At 27.6% G+C, this 20,399-nt stretch overlaps 1 protein-coding gene across 2 annotated transcripts in view; it reads right to left on the bottom strand.

The window, feature by feature from the left end:
- The window catches only part of LOC117181680 (hyccin), a 27,399-nt gene extending 7,026 nt beyond the window's left edge, over nucleotides 1-20,373 (bottom strand). The window contains exons 1-8 of one of the 2 annotated variants that reach the window (XM_033374593.1): nucleotides 20,308-20,373; nucleotides 19,900-20,125; nucleotides 19,684-19,818; nucleotides 14,010-14,135; nucleotides 12,905-13,122; nucleotides 9,958-10,104; nucleotides 9,718-9,848; nucleotides 2,699-2,815 (exon numbers count right to left, since the gene is read on the bottom strand). In XM_033374593.1, coding sequence (XP_033230484.1) covers nucleotides 2,699-2,815; nucleotides 9,718-9,848; nucleotides 9,958-10,104; nucleotides 12,905-13,122; nucleotides 14,010-14,135; nucleotides 19,684-19,818; nucleotides 19,900-20,049 — 1,024 coding nt within the window. In that variant the 5' untranslated portion in view covers nucleotides 20,050-20,125; nucleotides 20,308-20,373. Of the gene's footprint in view, nucleotides 1-2,698; nucleotides 2,816-9,717; nucleotides 9,849-9,957; nucleotides 10,105-12,904; nucleotides 13,123-14,009; nucleotides 14,136-19,683; nucleotides 19,819-19,899 lie in introns of both variants that reach the window. The other variant, XM_033374592.1, reaches the window with a different exon arrangement.
- Nucleotides 20,374-20,399: the final 26 nt, after the last annotated feature.

Below are 20,399 nucleotides of genomic sequence, written 5' to 3'. Positions count from 1 at the left end.
CATTTAAGTAGCGGTTCACATCACCCCACCATTTTGTGAAATTGAGAAAAAACTTTTTTTGCGAAAAATGAAATGTTTTAACAGAGAATTGAAAATTTTCAAATCAGACTGTACGAAAATGTACTGTGCCACTCTCTTTAATGGATATGGCCAAAGAACTTGTGAAAAAAATATTCACGACACTTATATTGGACTTTTTTAGAAACATATGGTTCACATCACCCCACTATACTCTTATTATTTTCAATCATATGACCTGCAACTATAGATAAAGTAGAAGTCACTTTTCTAAATTGACCAAAATTAAGAAAACTTTAATTTCGCTACGATCAGAAGTGAATTCCCGGTCAAGTCGCCACCCTGGAATAAGCATCAACAAGAATTCAGCGTGTTTTTTTTTGTGAGTGAAATCTTTCCAGGTAAAAAGAGTGTTGCCTAGCATATATATGTATATTTTTGGCAAGTTTGTGAGCATTCATATATTACTATAAAGTATAATTGAGGCTATATACATTGTCAGTGTGCACATCAGCAAAATATACAGGAGGTCAAATTTATATCAGACCAAACCATTCACTCGGACTCTGTGAAATCCTGCGTCTGCTGGTATGAATTTGACCTTACACTATACATGTATTGAAAATATGTGCTCAAGCATCGTAGTTAGCGATCAGATAATTTGCGTATACCGAAAACTCGGCGAAGAGGATACGGGAGAGCAGAGGCTCATTCGTCTGCTTTCTCCGGTATACAAAATTGCGTTTGATCCTTCAATAGCTTCGCCCAGCGCTTGTTCCTCCATTACTCGATACAAGCGTGCACCGGCACTCAATCGGTTTTCATCTCTGGGCGACTCCATTTTTTCTTTCGAATTTCTCCGAGACTTGCGGTGCACATCGTCTTGTCCGCCACCACCACCAGCAGAAGCAGATTTTTTTGACTTTTGATCTTTGCCTCTCTTAGGCGAAACTTTTATCGGGGAACCCTGACTGCTACAAACACTCCCTCGTCTCGAGTTTTCAACTGATGAAGAAGAGTTGGTTCTTACAACTTCTTCCTCATCCGTATAATTTACAATCGGCTGTTTCCAAAATTTCGTTCGCCGCTTACTATTGCCAGAAGGAACTTGTTTGTCAACTGGCACACTCTTTGGTTCCATTGGCTCAAATAAATTCTCGTCCAGGTCGTCTATGATATTCGTAAGATATTCAGTGGTATTGTGATGAAATGGAAAAAGTTACCTCGTGTATTATAGGAGAATATGTACACAAAGTTAAAAAAGAGAGGGTTTCTATTTTCTAATAGTGTTAAAATTCAAAAGACCTTTTGGCAATCTGCTTTAATATGAGTGCAATAAATAAATCTAGACAGATATAAATTTGGTAAAAAGAAAAAGAGAGTTCAATGAAGGCATTTTTTCACAGAAAGGTGTGTTTTGTCTTAAGGTGGGGTTATTTTTGTTTTCATGATGAGATTGATTGAATGATTGATTCTGCAGTCACAGAAAATTGTGGCATGCTTTGCCCACAGCGGCGGAGCGGCGAACTAACGGCGTGTCGATCGTCACTCGATTGTCTGACATTAGTTTAAAAGGCTTTCCCATAAAAATGCAGTTGTGGGGTGTAATATTTATCTATTTTCAAAAGTTTTGAAAATAAACTGTAAATAAAAATGGGCGGTAGTTGTTGCAGAATACTCAAGATTAAAAAATATGTTGTTCCAAATCTATTTCCAAACTGTCCAAGTTATTTATCGACGCCTGCCAAAAAGGCAATAATGGAATAAGTAACTTTGCAGTAATAAATTAATTTTCAAATAGAGATACATTTTTAACAAAAATGATGGGATATTTAACTGGATTGCTTAAATTTTCAGTTAAAAAAATATATTTTTCACACACAAAAAAACTAATGTTGCACAGAATAGTTAAATACGGAAATAATTCGAATTTCAGTTAAAAAATTGATATTCGACCGCAAAAAAAAACGAAATTTCAACAAAATTGTTAAATTTTCAACCAACGAGATGAATTTTTAACAATTGAGTTTAACTCTCAACTAGCTAGTTGAATTTTGAACAAAAAATTATATTTAAATAATATGATGAATTTATAAGTGCATAATAGTTGAAATTTCCACCAGAAAAGATAAATTTTCAACCAACAAGATTAAAGTCCTACAAAAAAGAAAAATGTTTAACCAAAAATTTAGTAGGTAAATTTTAAATACAAGAATTAATTTTCGACTGGACAAAAAAATGAACGTTCAAAGAAATAGTTAAATTTTTAATTCTGATCATTCAATTTACAGTTTGAAAAATTGATATTAAAAGGAAAAAAACAAACTAATTTTCCATTAAATTGGCAAATTTTCAGTCAAAGAGATCTGTCTAAAGAAATAAACAATTTAGATTGTCAATTAGTTTTAAAAATCTTCGAAAACAGTTAAAAAGTGTTTTAAAAAAAATGAAAAAATCGAGTGAGCTTTGCAATGATTGTAATTGAAATGTATCGAGTGACGATCGCAGCGCCACTGTTTACTATTCCCGCCGCAGGCAGGTAATTTTAAAATGGCGTGGCGCATACTTCTGCTCATAGGTAATTAAACATTAAATTTAATTTCAAGCTGTCGCCTTGGTAAAAGATTTAAAAAAGAAAAAATAATCAACATTTTGACCCCAAAAATGAATTTGTTCTCACCTGGTAATTTTTTGGTGCGGAATGATGCATTTGTTATCATGGACTTGGACATCGGCGTGCCAGTCGTAGCAGAAGACATAGCAACTCCAATTCCTGTAGAATTTTCCCCTGGTTGTCCTATAAATAAAACATGTTCAAATACGTGCAATTAGATATTTTCACTTCAACCATGAGCTAACTTTAGTTTGTTGAAAGCTGCGGGAAAAAGAGAATGGCGCCACAAAAATTTATTTCTGTAATATCTTCGCAATAAATAACAATTATGGAAACTTCACTTTCAAAACTATTCCGGAAGTTTTTCTTGAAAAATTTTTTATTTTCCTTGATAATTGATATTTAATTGTCAATATTTTAATCTTGTATAATACTTTTCAACATAGAATCTTTATAAGAAGAATAAAACAGTTCTTTAGATACAAATTTTAAAGTATCAAATTTACTAATTTATTTGAAAAAACATCCATTTTCTACTATAAAAATGGCTTTTTTAACAAACAAAAAGAATTTTTAAACCAGAAGGACGAATTATTAAAAAAAAAAAAGATTTTTTACTCAAAGCAGAAATAGAATGTTACATAAATTACTGAATCATTAGGTTCTGTCTATTTTATTTATAAAGTCAAAAAACGAATTTTCTATACAAAAATGAAATTTCAAACCGTGAGAATTATATTTTTTTTTAGTTGCATTTCCAATTAAATAAGAATTATTTTTAACAAAATAGTTAAACTTTCAATCGAATATATAAATTTTCAGATGAAAATATAAATCTTAAAAAAAAATTTCTTAAGACACTAATTCAACCTAAATATTATAATTATTATAAATAATTTCAAATTAAATATTTGAATACTCACGCAAAGAAGAATCAGGTTTAACCAAAAAGTGTAATTTTCATAAAAAATTAAATTTCCACTAAAATACATGCATTTTTAAATGAAAAAGATAAATTTTCTAAAAAATAGTTGAATTTTCTGTTAGAAAATATTTTAGTTGACTCATCACGATCAGAATATGAATTTTTAAACGAGAAATAAGTTTCTACGAAAAAATTGAATTTTAAATAAAAAATAAGAATTTTTAACCAAAAAATATAACTTTAACAAAACAGTTTAATTATCTACCAAATATTTGAAATTTTACACACAACAAAAAGATTAAATTTCTCTTGAAACAGATGGATTTTTATATTTAAAAAATTCATAAAAATAGTTGCATTTTCAGCCGAAAAAGATTCCACGTGACTTTTGAAGATCAAAATATGAATTTTCAACAATCTATAAGTTTCTACGAAAAAGTTTAATTTTCAATCGAAAAAGACGAATTTTTGCAACCAAAAAGGGTGAGTTTTCAACACAATAGTTGAATTCTACACCAAATAATTGAATTTTTTCGTAGAAAGATGACATTTTTACTAAAAACTATGAATTTTTAATAAAAATGACAACTTTTTTTTAAAATTAAACTTTCGCCCAGAAATTATTTCAGTTCATTTTTCCACAACAAAACATAAGTTTTAAAAAAAAGTAAATTTTCAACAAAAACGTAGAATTTTCAATAAAAAAGGTTGCGTTTTAACCCAAGAAAGATAAAATTAAAAACAGATGAATTTTTAAATTAAGAAAATAACAAATTTAAAAAAAAATAGTGGATTTTTCATCCAGAAAGGATTTCTGTTCTTGTTTCAACACCAAAATTTCAAACAAACAGTTGCATCTTTATCTAAGAAAAATGAAATTTCTCCTAAAACTTTTCAACGCCAAAATAAGGATTGTAAACGATAAGTTAATTTTTGGTTACGTTGTTCAATTTTTAACCAAAAAGTATGGTTTTTTACCAAGATTGTTAAATTTTCAAGCAAACAGTTCCCTTTTTGTCCAAGAAATATGAAAATTCTACTAAAACTGGTGAATTTTTAAGTCAAAAACACAATTTTTCAAACAAAAAAAAAAAGAGTTGAATTTTCATTTTAAAATAATTTCAATCTACTTTTCAACACAAAAATATGAATTTCAATTAAAAATTATATCTTCTAGGAAATACAGCTGAATTTTCAACAAAAAAGCAGAAGTTTCAACCAAAAGTATGAGTTTTCTACAAAATTGTGGAATTTTCAAACAAACAGTTGCATATTTATCTATAAGAAAAATGAAATTTTTTCTAATACAGATGAATTTTAAAATCAAAAAGCCAACTTTCAAAAAAGAGTTGAATTTTGAAACAAACAGTTATATTTATATTTAAAAAAGATGAAATTTCTTCTAAAATATATGAAATTAAAAAAAAAACTTGAAAAAAAGGTTAAATTTCCATCCAAAGGAGGCTCTTAGTTTATTTTTCAACACCAAAATAAGAATTGTAAGCAATAAGTAAATTTAATGCTAAATAGTCGAAATTTTAACCAAAAAGTATGACTTTTTAACCAGATTGTTCAATTTGCAACCAAACAAATGCATTTTTGTTCAAGAAAAATTGAACTTCTACTAAAACAGGTAAACTTTCAAATAAAAACAAAATAAAAATTTTCAAGAAGAGTTGAATCTTCATCTAAAAAGAAATTCAAATGATTTTCAACACAAAAATCCAAATTTTAAATGAACAGTGAATTTTGTTGGAAATAGTAGAATTTTCAACAAAACAAACTTATTTTAATCCTAGAAAGATACACTATTCTTCTGAAAAAGATTAACTTTTAATTTGAAAAGACAAATTTACTGAAAAAATATTTTTCATCCAAAAAAGGTTTTAGTTGACTTATCAGCAAAAAATATGAATTTGAAACAAAAGATTAATGTTCTTCCAAAAAAATTGAATTTTTAACCCAAAAAGATTAGGTTGAATTTGCAGTAAAAAAGGATATCTTTTTAAGAAAATGGTTAAATTTTCAACCAAATAATTAAATTTATGGCTAAAAAAATGAAATTCAGTTGAAAGTTTTTGCGAATTTAAAACAATTACGTACATGAGTCAAGGACCCCATCCACCCTATCTTAACAATGAATCGCAAGAAAATGTCTCGACCCTTCCCATTATTTGAGCTGTTACGCAATTTAAGTACGGTCCCTTAAATATTTCTTAAAAAATAAAGACCATTTTTCAAATATACTTATATAGACAAAAATAATTAGTTTTTACGAAGATATAAACAAAATAGGGAAAAAATGCATCGAATCCAATGCATCTGGTGCCATTCTTTATTCCCCTCAGCAATCAACGAAGTGAAGTTAGCTGGTGGTTGAAGTGAAAATATCGAATTTATAGATAATTGAGTATTCTAACATTAGGTCACACTCGGTCGGTAACGTAAGAGAAAGGTACAAGGAGAAAATAAAAATGATCGAAGACTGTGATCCTTCTTAGAAATCCTGTAAGATGTCTTGAAAATCCTTAGAATCCTCCCATTTTTTTATTTTCTATTTTCTTTTAAATCGCTTCAACTTCTTTACAAGCATTCACAATTTTTCAAAGTTTCTCAAAATTGACTAAAATTAATTCAAACCTCTTAAATTTGTTTAAATTTCTTCAAATGTCTTAAAAATCCCTTAAATCTTTAAATTCCTTCAAATCCGTTGAAATAAATTTTCAATTACCCGCTTGACATTCTCTAGTCAATAAAACTGTCTTAAAATCTTATAAAATCTCTTGTAAACCCATAAACTTATTGAATTATTTTTAAACCTTTTAAAAACAAACTTTAAAATCCCGTTCAGTAAATAAGATTTCTTGAAAATCCTTAAACTCCTCCGAATTTTTTTGAACTTTCATTATTTTCTTTAAAATCAATTAAAAACTTATAAAATTGAGTAACATTAATTAAAACCCGTTAAATTTACTTAGATTCCTTTAAATCTCTTGAAATTTTTGAATTTTTTTAAATCCCTTGAAATCTCTAAAAATTCATTAAAATCTTTTAAAATAACTTTTCAATAACTCGCTTGACATGCTTTAAATTCACTAAAACTGACATAAAATCTCTTGTAAATCCTTAAATCTTTATGAATTATTGGGATTGGTGATCTACCATTTCGCCCCCTGGCCCCGAAAATTGGAACTAGAAAGAGTAGGTGCAATTTTAAAGAGGTATTTCAATTTTTGCATAAAAATGTTTTACGATTGTTTTGTGAAGTTTAAAAAAATGATTGAATACTAAGAACAAATCTTTATTAAAAACAATTTGTTTTAGATAAAATTTCCATCTTATACATTAAAAAAACACATTCTGTCAAAACGGTTTTAAATCAATAATATAATTATGTCACTGTTTCATGTAAATTTCAATGCATTGTAAGCTTAAATAAAGTTTAATTAATGTACGTAGAGACAAATTTTATCCAGATTCTGCAAAGAATACGAATAATGTACGATTGGAATTAAAATGCGAATTGTAACCTACCATTTAGATAAGATTTTTAAATATAAAACATTTCATGTACAAATTAATAAAATTTTAATTTGAGTGTGGTTTATCAATGTATAAGATGTAAATTTCATCTAAACCTCTTTGTTTCCGATAAATACTTATTTTTAGTATCAAATAAATAGTTTTAATTCCACAAAATAGTCGTTAAAACATTTGTATGCACAAACTAAATTGCATATTTAAAATCGTACCTATCCTGTAATATTTTTTGAAAATACTCAAATTTGAGTATCAACTTCAACTTCTTTAAAATCATTGAGAATATTTCAAAATTAACTAAAATTAATTAAACTCTTTGGCAAATCTTTAAAATCTTTGAATTTGTTTTAATCCCTTAAAATCGCTTTAAAATGTTTTAAATCTTTTCAAGTAACCTTTTTTCGTAAAAAAGAAAAATAATTTTTGAGTTTGAAATTTAATTTTTGTTGGGTAAGCATGCATCAGTTTCATGGAAAATTAATTATTTGTTCTAAATTTATATTTTGTTTTTGGCTTGAAGGTTCAGTAGTTTAGATAAACTTTTATCTACCTGTTGAGTGAATAATCGTTATTTCTTAGAAATTCGTGTTTTTTGTTTCAAAATTCTTCTCTTTTGTTGTATTAATTTAATTATTTTGTGATTAAAATATAAATTATGAAACTTTTTCGTTGAGAATTTGTCTTTTTAGGTTGAATATTCAACTATCATGTTAAACATTTTGTTATTTTGTTAAAAATTCAAATATTTTGTTAAAAAGTCATCTTTTATAGTTGAAAATACATTTTTTGTCGTTTGACATAAATTAATAAATTTGTATACGAAATAATGTTTTATTCTGTTAACAAAATATTATATGTTACAAGTATCACCAGCGTAAAATGCTGGTAATTGAATATTAATGATTTGAAATGAAAAATTAGTCAAAGAGAGATCAGAGAATTTTGAAAATATTCTCTGTTTCGCATTTTTCCGCAAAAGGCGTTACGAGCGATGCAAACTAACTAAATCCAAATTCACGCGTCCAAGTTTTCCGGGAGTGGGATCTCCTTACACTACTTCGTGGTTATGACCATGGCGAATAGATATAAGGAGACCAAACTAGTGAAACTGAAAATGAAGACTTTTCTGTTGCTAGAAGTACGTACGCACACATGTGCAAAATCACACTTACGTATAGTTCAAAACTTCCCGAGCGTGGCGTGCCAACCGCACTTAAAAAAAATATGGCGGCCGATGTGAAGGCGAGTCAAATGTAAATAAACAACAGTTTGTGAATAAAGGCAAGGATGTTAAAATTAAAAATCGCTGTATAAAAGCGAAAGTTTCCAATACGTGTGGTTTCAGGTGTATAGTGTACAAGATTTTCGGAGTGGTGTAAGTTGTATGTTTATTGTTTTTATTACGAACGCGTCGAATACCTGTCGCACGTATAGTGTTGGTAAAAGTAAGTTGATATTTTCATAAACATAATACCTACCTCTTTCATGGCGAATAATTTTTTATTCCACAAAAATTTCACAAAATCCTGTCTGATTATTAATTATTTATTTGTTCAAGCAATCTGTCAAAGCAAAATAATGGGGGCGGCCATATTATTTTAAAGAGCGGTTGGCACGCCACACTCGGAAAGTTTTGAACTATACGTAAGTGTGATTTTACACATGTGTTTGTGTGTGTGCGTTCTTCTGGCAACAGAAAAGTGCCCATTTTTTGTCAAGTACATGCATTATAGATTGGTCCCTCAATTACGCCCCATTATATTGTTTCCTGGTGGCTTGTCCAAATCGCACACATTCCCAATTGCCAACAATAATTAGAGAGATGGCTTTTCTGTCAGAAAAGCAAAGCGATATCACGATTTTTCACTTACTTTCACCTAAATCGATTAATTTTGGTCAAACTTCTATCTAAATAATGTTTTCCACTTCAACAAGTAGTAAAGCCTTATAAATTTTGACTTTACCAACCGAGTGTGACGTACAGTTAGAATACTCAATACGAGTGGATGTTGAATGATAATAAAGTAAGACAGTGACTGAGTAAAGTTACTCCTTCAGGGAGATATTGAACATAAAGTCGGTTAATTAAGAGCGTGGTCACTTTTGTGAGAAAATGAAAAGACCCAATACGAAAATTCTTTCAAATATTGTTTTATTTGATCGAAAATTTTCATGCTAATACATTAATAGCAGGTGCAATCACCTTCAGCGTCAATAATGGCTTGGCATCTTCGAGGCATGCTTGGGACAGAAGTGCGATTTGGGAAGTCATCGACACTTTTCACCTCTTTGAAACGATTCACCCACTTACTCACAAACTATTTCGACTTTTGCATATATTTTGCAGCAGCCACTTGGGTCATTTTGGGACCTTTAGGGTGCGAGTACAAAAAAACTGCTTCGAAGCGCGAAGCGTATGCGGCACTCATTTTGGAAAAATGCTCGGTTCGTATTAAAACGAACAGTCAGCTGATTCTCTTTCATAAAGCTCTGTATGAAAAAAAAAATTACAGCATTCGCATTTACCGATCGCTAGTAATCGTGACCACACTCTTATTTAACCGACTGTAATTATAAATAAACATTGGCATTGCAAAAAAATGTGAATAAGGCGACTGACCTGAAGGTCCAGAACTGCCGGAATTACGTATTGCATTCGTAACCAACATAACATTAGGATAGGTTTCATAACACGCTCTATTGTGGAGGTCTTCCGCGGCTTGATTTGCGACATACCAACACTCATTGTACCTATTGCAAACAGGTGTGTTGTATTTTACCAAAAAATGGATTTATAAATTGGAATTCTTTTTCATTTCAACAAAAATAAATAAATAAATAAATAAATGTAAAAACTTACATGGCGAAGTAGATTGCATGGAGAAACTCGAGAAGAAATTGACTAGAAACGGGTATCCGAGGCAAGAGCCGCGGTACAAAACTTGATTCACTATTGTACGAAGACCTCTGATGATGACCTGGCTTCATAAATCCCTGTGTCACAAGTCTGCAAAAATAATCAGGAGAAAAGAAAGAGGATAAATGGTCAATAAATTCAAATTTTAAAGAAGAAGAAGAAGAAGAAGCATGCCCCTCAGTCCCTATGGAATAAAATATAGGGATCAAAGGCTACTTCTTAAGTCACGCTCATAGGCTACTTTTTTCTAGCTCAAAGGGTAACAAATTCAGGATAAATTCACCAGATTTCGAAACAATTCAAATTAAATTCAAAAGAATTGGACAATTATTGTAAAAATAGAAAAATTCCATTAATTTCCGTAAGTTTGAATGAATTTAGAGGAAATTAGAGGTACACGAGAAGAATTCGATGAAATTCATAAAGATTCAAAGTGAAGTTTAAAAAGTTATTCAAAATAAATTAAATAAATAAACAAATCCACAGAATTAAATAGAACTGAGCCAATTTAATAGAATTCAGGTTGAGTTCCAATAAATAATTTTAAATCTCTTCAAAGCTTTGAAACCTTACTAATTTCTAGCCAAAGAAGTGACTAATGACTACCAAAAAATTCAAGTTAAATTCAAAAGAATTGGATAATTAAAAAAATTCCATTAATTACCTTGAATTTGAAATGAATTTAGAGGAAAAAGAGAAGAATTTGATGAAATTCATAAAGATTTCAGGCGAACTAAAGAATTGAAATGAATTGATAAGAATTTAAAAATATGAAAAAAAACTTGATAGAATTTGATGAAATGCCTAAAAATTCAAGATGAGGGTAAAAGAATTTAAGATTAATTAAGTGAAAACTTAAAAATTCGAATTTACTGAATTAAAAAGAATTGAGTAAATTAAAAAAAATTCAAGAGAATTCCAAATCATTTGAAAGAATTCAGGGTGAATTAAAAAAAAACTTGGAATTTCTTCAAATCTTTGAAAACCTACTAACTTCAAACCATAGAAGTGACTAATTACTAAAAAAAAATTCAAGTTGAATTGAAAAGAATTCAAATGAATTGGATAATTTAAAAAAAATCCATTAAATTGCCCTAAACTTGAAATGAATTTAAAGAAACCTACTAATTTCTAACCAAAAAAGTGACTAATTACTACAAAAAAATGAAAAGAATTCAAATGAATTGGAAAATAAAAAAAATCGATATTCCATTAATTTTCGTAAATTTGGAATGAATTTTCAGGAATTTTGAGGAAAATGAGAAGAACTTGACGAAATTAATAAAGATTTCAGACGAATTACAAAAAATTAATTAAAAAAAAAAATTAATAAAAATTAAAAAATGTGAAGAAAACTTTATAGAATTTGATGCAATGCTTAAAAGTTCAAGGTGTGTATAAAAGAATTTATGATCAATTAAATAAACTCTTTAAAACACAATTTAATCCATTGATTTAAATAGAATTGAGTAAATTAAAAAGAATTGCAGTCAATTAAAAAAAATCAAGAGAATTCCAAAGAATTTATTGCATTTGATAATTTTTTTTAATGAAAAAATTCCATTAATTACCGTAAACTTGGAATGAATTCAGAGGAATTTTGAGGAAAACGAGAAGAATTTTATGAAATTCATAAAGATTCAAGGTGAATTAAAAAAAACCTTGGAATCTGTTCAAATCCTACTAATTTCTAACCAAAGAAGTGACTAATTAGTTTAAAAAAATTGAAGTTAAATTCTAAAAAATTCAAGTGAATTGGAAAATTGAAAAAAAAAAACAATATTCCATTAATTTCCGTAAATTTGGAATGAATTTAGAGGAAGCCGAGAAGAATTCAAATAAATTCATAAAGATTTCAGGCGAATTAAAAAAAAATTCAAATTAATTGATAACAATTTAAAAATATGAACAAAACTTTATAGAATTTGATTAAATGCCTAAGAATTTGAGGAAAGGGTGAAAGAATTTAAGATTAATTTAATAAAAACACTTAAAAAATGAATTGAACAAAATTGATTAAATTTAAAAGAATTCAAGTTAATTAAAAAAATCCAAGAGAATTCCAAAAAATTGAAAAGAATTCAGGATGATTAAAAAAAACTATAAATCTCTTCAAATCTTTGAAACCTTACTATTTTCTAACCAAAAAAGTGACTAATAATTAGAAAACAATTCGAGTTAAATTCAAAAGAATTCAAATGAATTGGAAATTTTTGTTTAAATCCAAAAAATTCGATTTACTACAATTAAATTTGAGTTAATTTAAAGGAATTTAAGAGGAAGGAGAAGAATCCGATAAAATTCATAACAAATATAAACTGAAAATCATTGCATTTAGTACAAGTTTTAAATAAGTTAAGAAAAATGAAAGAGAATTGAAGAGTAGTGGATGAAATTGCTAAGAATTTGAGGTGAGTTTTGAAGACTTGAACATGAGTTCAACAAAAAAATGTCACAATTTCATTGACCAAATTAGAATTCAGAAGTATTCAAAGGAATTTAAAAGAATTCCGGACAAATTGATAAGCATTGAGGGCGAATTCCAAAATGAAGTGCCACAAATATTTCATATCCTTTGAAATTACATTAAATTGCTGAATTCAATTGAAAATTTATTTGCAATATTTTGGAAAAACCCTAAGATATTTCAAAACTTTTAAAATCTTTTGAAATTTTCTAAAATGTTCAGAGAATGCCAGGGAATTTGAAAAATAGAATGAAATCCTTTTTCATCATTTTATCTAATTGATCCTCAGGATTGATCAAATAACAATATTATGGGCTGCACATAGGAAGCAATCAAATCTTGAAAATAGGGTAGTTTAGGGACTTTGACTGAATATAGGTTTTAAGGAACCAGTCTGTAATGTGTCTGATTTAAATGACTCACTTTGTGGCAACCTTGCACAATTGCTCCAGCGAATGTTTCGATATAAATGAAAGCTGCTGATTGTAGATGAAAAGTAAAGCCGTCATCACTCTTAATCTATTCTGAGCATTTAGTATTTCCACTTGCTGCAATGGTCCCCACGTCACAAGTTTCGTGTTGCACTCTTCAAATCGACGAACAGCACTTTCAGTCAACGATGCAGGTGCCAAGCTAGAAGGCTGACAAAACATCCAATAATCATCTATCATTCTATAGTGCATTGGGATTTGGGAATGGTGGTCTACCATTTCGCCACATGGTGTCGAAAAATGGAACTAGAGAGAGTAGGTACCATTTTAAACATGTATTTTAATTTTTGCATTAAAGTGTTTTTACGATTGTTTTGTAAAGTATAAAACAATTATTGAATACTAAAAACAAATTTTCATCAAAAAAAAAAAAAAATAGTTTTAGAGAGAATTTTCATCTTATAGAATGAAAAAACACATTTTTGTAAAATAGGTTTAAAAAAAAATACAATTATTTCACTATTTCATGTGAGTTTCAATGGATTTTAAGCATAAATAAACTTTAATTAATGTATGTTGCGACAAATTTGATCCATATTATGCCAATAATACGAATAATAGACGACTGGAATTTAAATACGAATTCTAACCTAACTTTTAGATCAGATTTTTAAATAGTAAATATTTCATGTATAAATTAATAAAAATTCACTGTGCATTCATTTTTGCTTCACAATAAGTTCATTTAGGTTTATAATTGTTCGAAAATCACAATACAGAGAACGGTAATTGTTTTTTTTTAGAAAAATATTTGTTTCAAATAATGTGTTTTTTCACTGTATTATATGTAAATTCCATCTACAACACTTTGTTTCCGATAAAGACTTATTTTTATTATCTAATAAATACTTTAAACTCTACAAAAAAAATGGCAAAAATACTTTTATGCAGAAATTAAAATGCATCTTTAAAATCGTGCCTATTCTCTCTAGTTCGAATTTTTGTCACCAGGTGGCGTATCGCAGTTTAACCATTCCCAGTACTGAGATTGATTTTTACAAAGAGAAAATTGGATTATTAATTGATAAGATTCTTACTTCGTGATAAATCGATAGCATAGCTAAGGAGGGCAATCTGAATGACACGACTTTTGGTTGGCCACTCGCATCCACAACTTCCAAATTATATAATCCGATCAACAGTGTTTCGACAGACCGGCAATTCTGCAAATTTCATACATTTTTATAACTAGATAAATCATTATCTCCATTTATCACCATTTTCAGTTCATCAATAAATACTACTTCTCTGCTCAATAATATCACAATCCCGAATATATTATTGAAATTATTTAACAAAACAAAACGGTCTCGCATTGAGGAAAAAGAATTGTCCTCGCAAAATGTCCCAATAATGCACTTGGTTTGAAAAATCATATAATTTATCAGATCAGCTAATAGGGTTGTTTTCAATGTCAGATATCATTTTTTCAATAAATAGATTTTACAGTATATAAAATTCTAAATTTAAAAACGCCCATAAAATATTTTTCACATGTTGTTTACTATTTTTAATTTAATGTTAACATATGAATTTTCTATCACGATGTCGATTGGAGGGCCCCTTTGACGTCAAACGGGTCGGATTTTCCACCAATCACAGCATATGTGTCAGTGATTCTCAAATATATTTTTCTGTGCCGATGTTTTGTGTTATGTGCACATCGAAAATTGCAGTCGCAAAATATTGTTTACAAAACATTTTACACAAAAACTTTTGTAAAAAAATTCACTGAAAAAGTACTTAAATGTAGTCATGCTTACTGAATAATTCGTAAATATGTACGATTTTGAAATGTGTTGATAATTGTACTTGCTGTTTTCATTCAACGTACTACTGACTCTCAATTAAAATATTACATCAGGAGAACTTATTTGTCATATGAATTTTAACAAATAAAGCTATCAAATCAAAATAGTCAGAAATGACAGTAGACTGTGACCTAACCTCTTTCTCATGAGTTTTCACATCCTCACATTGATATATAATTATGAGAACCTCTGAGTCAGGGACACCAATTTGAATAAGTGTTTTACCGCCTTCAATTTTTAATAATTTCTTTCTGTTGAACGACCCAACATAAAAAAAAAATTATAACGCACTTTCAGTTCGGGTTAATATTGCGTAGTAAAAAATGATTTGATCTAAAATCGCGAAACAACCCTATTATGAGTATTACTTAAGTTATCATGAAATTTCGGAATAAAAAAATTGACATTGAAATTTTTTTCTCGGCCAAAATAATGGATTTCTTTTGAAAAATCATCATATTTATCAACTATGTATAATTCTTGTTAAAATTAGCAACGAGTTTCCAATTAAAAAGATTGACATTGAAAAAACGATTTTTTTGTCGGCAAATGTCAGAATGATGCAGCTGTTTCTAATTTTTATTCTAATAATGCTAAAAAGCCCTAATTAAAAGGAAAATGTCCATTTTGTAAAAGCATATTGCAAAAACCTAAAAATGCGCTGTTTTTGAAAAATTGGAATGACTGAAAAAATAAATCACATTTTTTTATGTTCTTGAAATCATTTTAAACCGAAATCTTAAAAATATTTTCCTAAATTATTAATATATTTTTGTAATTTTTTCTCAAGATTCTACTCTAGGCTCGAACTTTGTAAAAAAAAGTCGTATAAATTCAAATAATGATTGTACTCGCGACATAATTTAAAATATTCACGATCATGCTTTAGAAAATTTTACTAAGAGTTGTAAAAGTATTATTTTTAATTTGAAAAAATGAATTATTATTTGAAATTTTGCGACTTTTTTTGCATCAAGTTCGATCTTAAGGCAGAATCTAGAGAAAAAATTATACAAATTTATTAAAAATTTAGAAAATACTTTATGAGGCCCAACCTTAAAATGAGCTCCAGAACTTGACACGTTAATTATTACCAGAGTTACTCCAATTTTTAGAAAACATCAAAATTCAAAACTTAAATTCTCAAAAGAAAATTAAACTTCTTTATTAAAAAATCATGTTTTTGGGTCAAGATTCATAAATTTAGTTGAAAATTCAAATTCTTGGTTGAAAATAACATTTTTTCTTTAAAAGTAAAAAAAAAATTAAGCTTCTTGGATAGAAAACCATCTTTTGGGTTGAATATGAAACTCGTTTTTTGTCCGTTAAGAATTACTTTTTGTAAACTAAAAATGTAACTTCCATTTTTTGTTGAAAATTCGCCTTTTAGGTATAAAATCACTTTTTTCACTTTTTTAGTTAAAAATTCATATTTTAGGGTTGAAAATGAAACTGCTTTGTAAAAAATTCGTCCTTTTGACTTAATAATTCAATTTTTTTAAATCCAAAACTCATATTTTCATGTTAAAAAGTTGACTCTTTTGTAAAAAAAATCGATTTTCTGCATTGAAAAATATGTATTTTTCAAAAATAGGTTAATTATATCATTTTTAATTAAAAAGTGATGCGTTTTAGACTAAAAACTTCAACTACTCGATTGAATATTCATCTTTCCTAGTAGAAAATTAATCTTCTTGATTGAAAATTCAAATATTTAGTTTAAAATTGATGCATTTTTTTTTTAATTTATTTTTCGACACAAAATAATTTTTTTGTTTGTTAAAAATGAAACCGTTTATGCAACATATTATATTTTTTTATTAAAAAATTCATCTTTTAAGTTTGAAAAATCAACTTCATGGTTGAAAGTTTAACTACTTTCTCAAAAATCAATTTTTTTCTGGGTTGGAGATTCATAATTTCACTAGAAAATTCATCTTTGACTGAAAACTGATCTACTTTGTTGAAACTTTAACTTTTCGGAGTAAACATTTATTTTTTAAATTGAAAAATTACCTATTTTGTTGAAAATGAACTTTTTTGTTTATATTTCTATATTTTCGGATTAAAAATTAAACTCTTTCTATAGAAAATTCAACTATGGAACAACAAATTCGACTGTTTTGTACAAGATTAATTTTTTCATTGAAAATTAATTTTTTAAAAATTAAATTTCAACTAATACATTTTCAAATAAAAACCGATTTTTTAAATTTAGAAATTCGACGACTTATTCGAAAATTTATGGTTTTTGTTGAAGGATTGCCTTTTTAGTTATAAATTCATATTTTCGAGTTGAAAATTAAACTGTTTTCTAAAAAATTCGTCCTTTTGGTTTGAAAAATAAAATTTTTTTAGTTCAAAAAATTTTTGTGTGTTAAAAAGTTGAATGTTTTGTACAAAAAAATCGATTTTCTACATTGAAAATTATGTATTTTTCATAAAAAGTTTAATTATTTCATTTTTAATCAAAAAGTGATACCTTTTAGACTAAAAACTTAAACTACTCGAATGAAAACTCGACTATTTAATTTAAAATTAATGCATTTTTTTAAATTTATTTTTAAGAACAAAATATATTTCCTGATTGTTTATTAAAAATGAAACCGTTTATGCAATATATATTTTTTATTAAAAATAATCATAAAAAATATACAAAATTAATTATACAAAAATAAACTTCCTGGTTTAAAATTTAACTAGTTTCTCAAAAATAATTTGGGTGTGGGGGGGGGGGGGGGGGGGGGGGTGTCAAGATTCATAATTTCACTAGAGAATTCATCTTTGGTTGAAAATTAAAGTACTTTGTTGAAACTTCATTTTTTGGGGTAAAAATTAATTTTGTTTAAATTGAAAAATTAACTATTTGGTTGAAAATGAACTTTTTTGTTCAAATTTTATATTTTCGGGTTAAAAATTAAACTCTTTCTATAGAAAATTCAACAAATTGGTAGAAAATTCTACTATGTAACACCAAATTCGACTATTACAAGATTCAATTTTTTTATTGAAAATTAATTTTTTTTAAATAAAATCTTAACTAATATTTATTAGTTAAAATTTCATTTAAAAAAATTAATTTAAATCACAAACTGTTTTCTTTTGATTTAGAAATTCGACCACTTGGTCGAAAATTTATTTTTTTTGTTGAAAGTTTGCCTTTTTTGGTCTAAAATTAATATTTTTTGTTAAAAATGAAACTGTTTGGGTCTAAATTAATTTGGTTTGGTTCCGGATTAAAAAACTTAATAAATAATGAACTTTTTGTTTGAAAATGAAGTTTTTTTTAAAATTAAAATTTATATTTTTGGCTTAAGTTAAACTATTTGGTATAAAATTAAACGAATTTTATGAAAAATTAACTTTTTGATAGAATATCAATTTTTTCGTTAAAATTATTATTTTTGGGTTGAAAACTCATCCGTTTTGTAGACATATTATCTTTTCGGTTTTAAAATTCAATAATGTTGATGGAAATTGCAGTATTCTGTTGAAAGTTCATGTTTTTTGTTAAAAAAATCACCTTTTTGCTGAAAAATTCATCATTTTGTTTAAAGCTTTAATTTTTTGACTGAAAATTCATATATTTTAGTTAAAAATTCAACAATTATAGTTGAAAATTCCACAATTATGGTAGAAAATTCAACTGTTTGGAGGAAAGTTAACTGGTTTGCTAAAAATTAATATTTTTAAAAGATTCGTCTCGTTTTTTAAAAAATTAAACTGTTTAATTAAAAATTGGTTTCTTTTTTGTGAATAAAAAATAATTTTTTTCATCTGAAAATATCAAAATTTATATTTTGGTTTGAAATTTATCATTTTTAAGTGAAAAATTAAACTATTTGGTAAAAAAATCGTCTTTTTGATAAGAAATATCATCTGGTTTTTTGAAAATTCAATATATTCGACTTGAAATCTCGAGAATTTGAAAGTGTTTCATATTACACTGAATGCGCAATTTACATTAATTTTAATTGAAACAATTCATCCCTCAATTATTGCTCCATTTTCGTTTAAAATCCCTCTTCTCTACGTTTTGATAGATTTTTGGGATACGTTAATTTCCGTTGGTACTGTCTACTCAAAGAAAGTCAAAATATTGAAAATTGTAAAAAAAAATACTTTTTTTTATAAAATATTGTTTTATATATAATACGAGAAAACTTCCCGTTTCCTGAACATGAATGGTCTTCATAATATTATGAAAAAGTGTGACACTGATAAAAGAAACCTATTATTTTCGTAATTGCTCTTACAAGTTTTATCCTTGAGATGACGTTAATGTCTAACTATAATTAAAAAATCAAAGATATTTCACAAAGTCATTCCTACATTGAAAAAAATTCCCTCTGCTATTATTTTCGGACCAGGAAAATCACGAGGACACTTGAGGGGAGATTCTGGTCATCCGTGATTTTATTATTTTATTTTTCAAAGAATATTATTTGATAGTAAAAATAATGTGTTCCTTCCAAATTTTTACAGTGTAAAGTATCCTATCCAGCTTTTGCTCAAATATTTCGGGGACGGTTGACCCGAAATAAAAAAATAAAAAAGATTTATAATCTGTATAGTTTTGGCTATCGTGTCAACTACAATCAGAATTTCTATTTCAAAAAAAAAAAAAAAAACAACAACAAGAAAATGACGGACTTTTGAATTTTTCGACCTCATTTTTGCAAGTTAAATTGTTCATAACTTTGTTAAATAACAATATTTGTTCAAGATCGTAATTCACACGATAGAGACACACTTGAAGAATGAGTTGTCCAAATTTCAAGTCAATCGGTTCATTAGTTTCGAAATAAATTTGTCAAAGGTGTCAAAAAAAGTAGTTTCGAGAAAATCGAGTTTAAAGTTTTCTATCGTGAAAGACAGCTATTAAAAAAAATGTTCTTACCTTAATATCACCATGGGCAACAGAATTTAAATAAATGTATATTAATGTTGGCAAAAATTGCAATGTGAAGCGCTCAAGTTCAGTTTCTTGAGATCGATAAAAATCGAATAATTTATTGCACACAGTGTCGACCAACTAAAACATACGTAGAAAATTAGTCAATTTTGAGAACCGATTTTTTCTAGTAGAGCAAAAGTAAAAATTAAAAAGTACTACCTGATTATACTTGGTGCGTTCTTCCAGCAAAACATAAAGTGCCCGTACTATCTCATTATCTTGGGCGAGGGTACTTGCAAAACTGTGCAATTCGTTTGGAGAAAGATCCGCGCAATCAGCAAGCCATTCACTGACAAGGCTCTCAGTCATTTTTGGGATTTCACTCAACTTTATTCTTCACTAATTCATAGCAATCGATCTTTTTTTATACCTTCAGGGCAAAGATCTATACCAAAATTAGAGATAATTACTCTACTCTACTGTCACAACTATTTTACGATTATAGATCAATATTAAAGAGTATCCTTCCCAACCACAGTATTTCACAAAAAGAATTCATAAGAATTGTTGCAATAAATAATTGATAATTTACAGCAATTTCTATAGTAGATAATTGCAATGTAATACCTGATCAGAACGATCATTCAAAAAAAAACAAAGGCTGTGTATCACACCAGTGATTATTTTGCCAGTAGAATACTGGAGACAACTGGGGAGTA

Source organism: Belonocnema kinseyi, chromosome 10 (genome assembly GCF_010883055.1).
Source record: "Belonocnema kinseyi isolate 2016_QV_RU_SX_M_011 chromosome 10, B_treatae_v1, whole genome shotgun sequence".
Taxonomy (NCBI): Eukaryota; Metazoa; Arthropoda; class Insecta; order Hymenoptera; family Cynipidae; genus Belonocnema; species Belonocnema kinseyi.
This window is presented reverse-complemented; position numbering and strand designations above follow the sequence as displayed.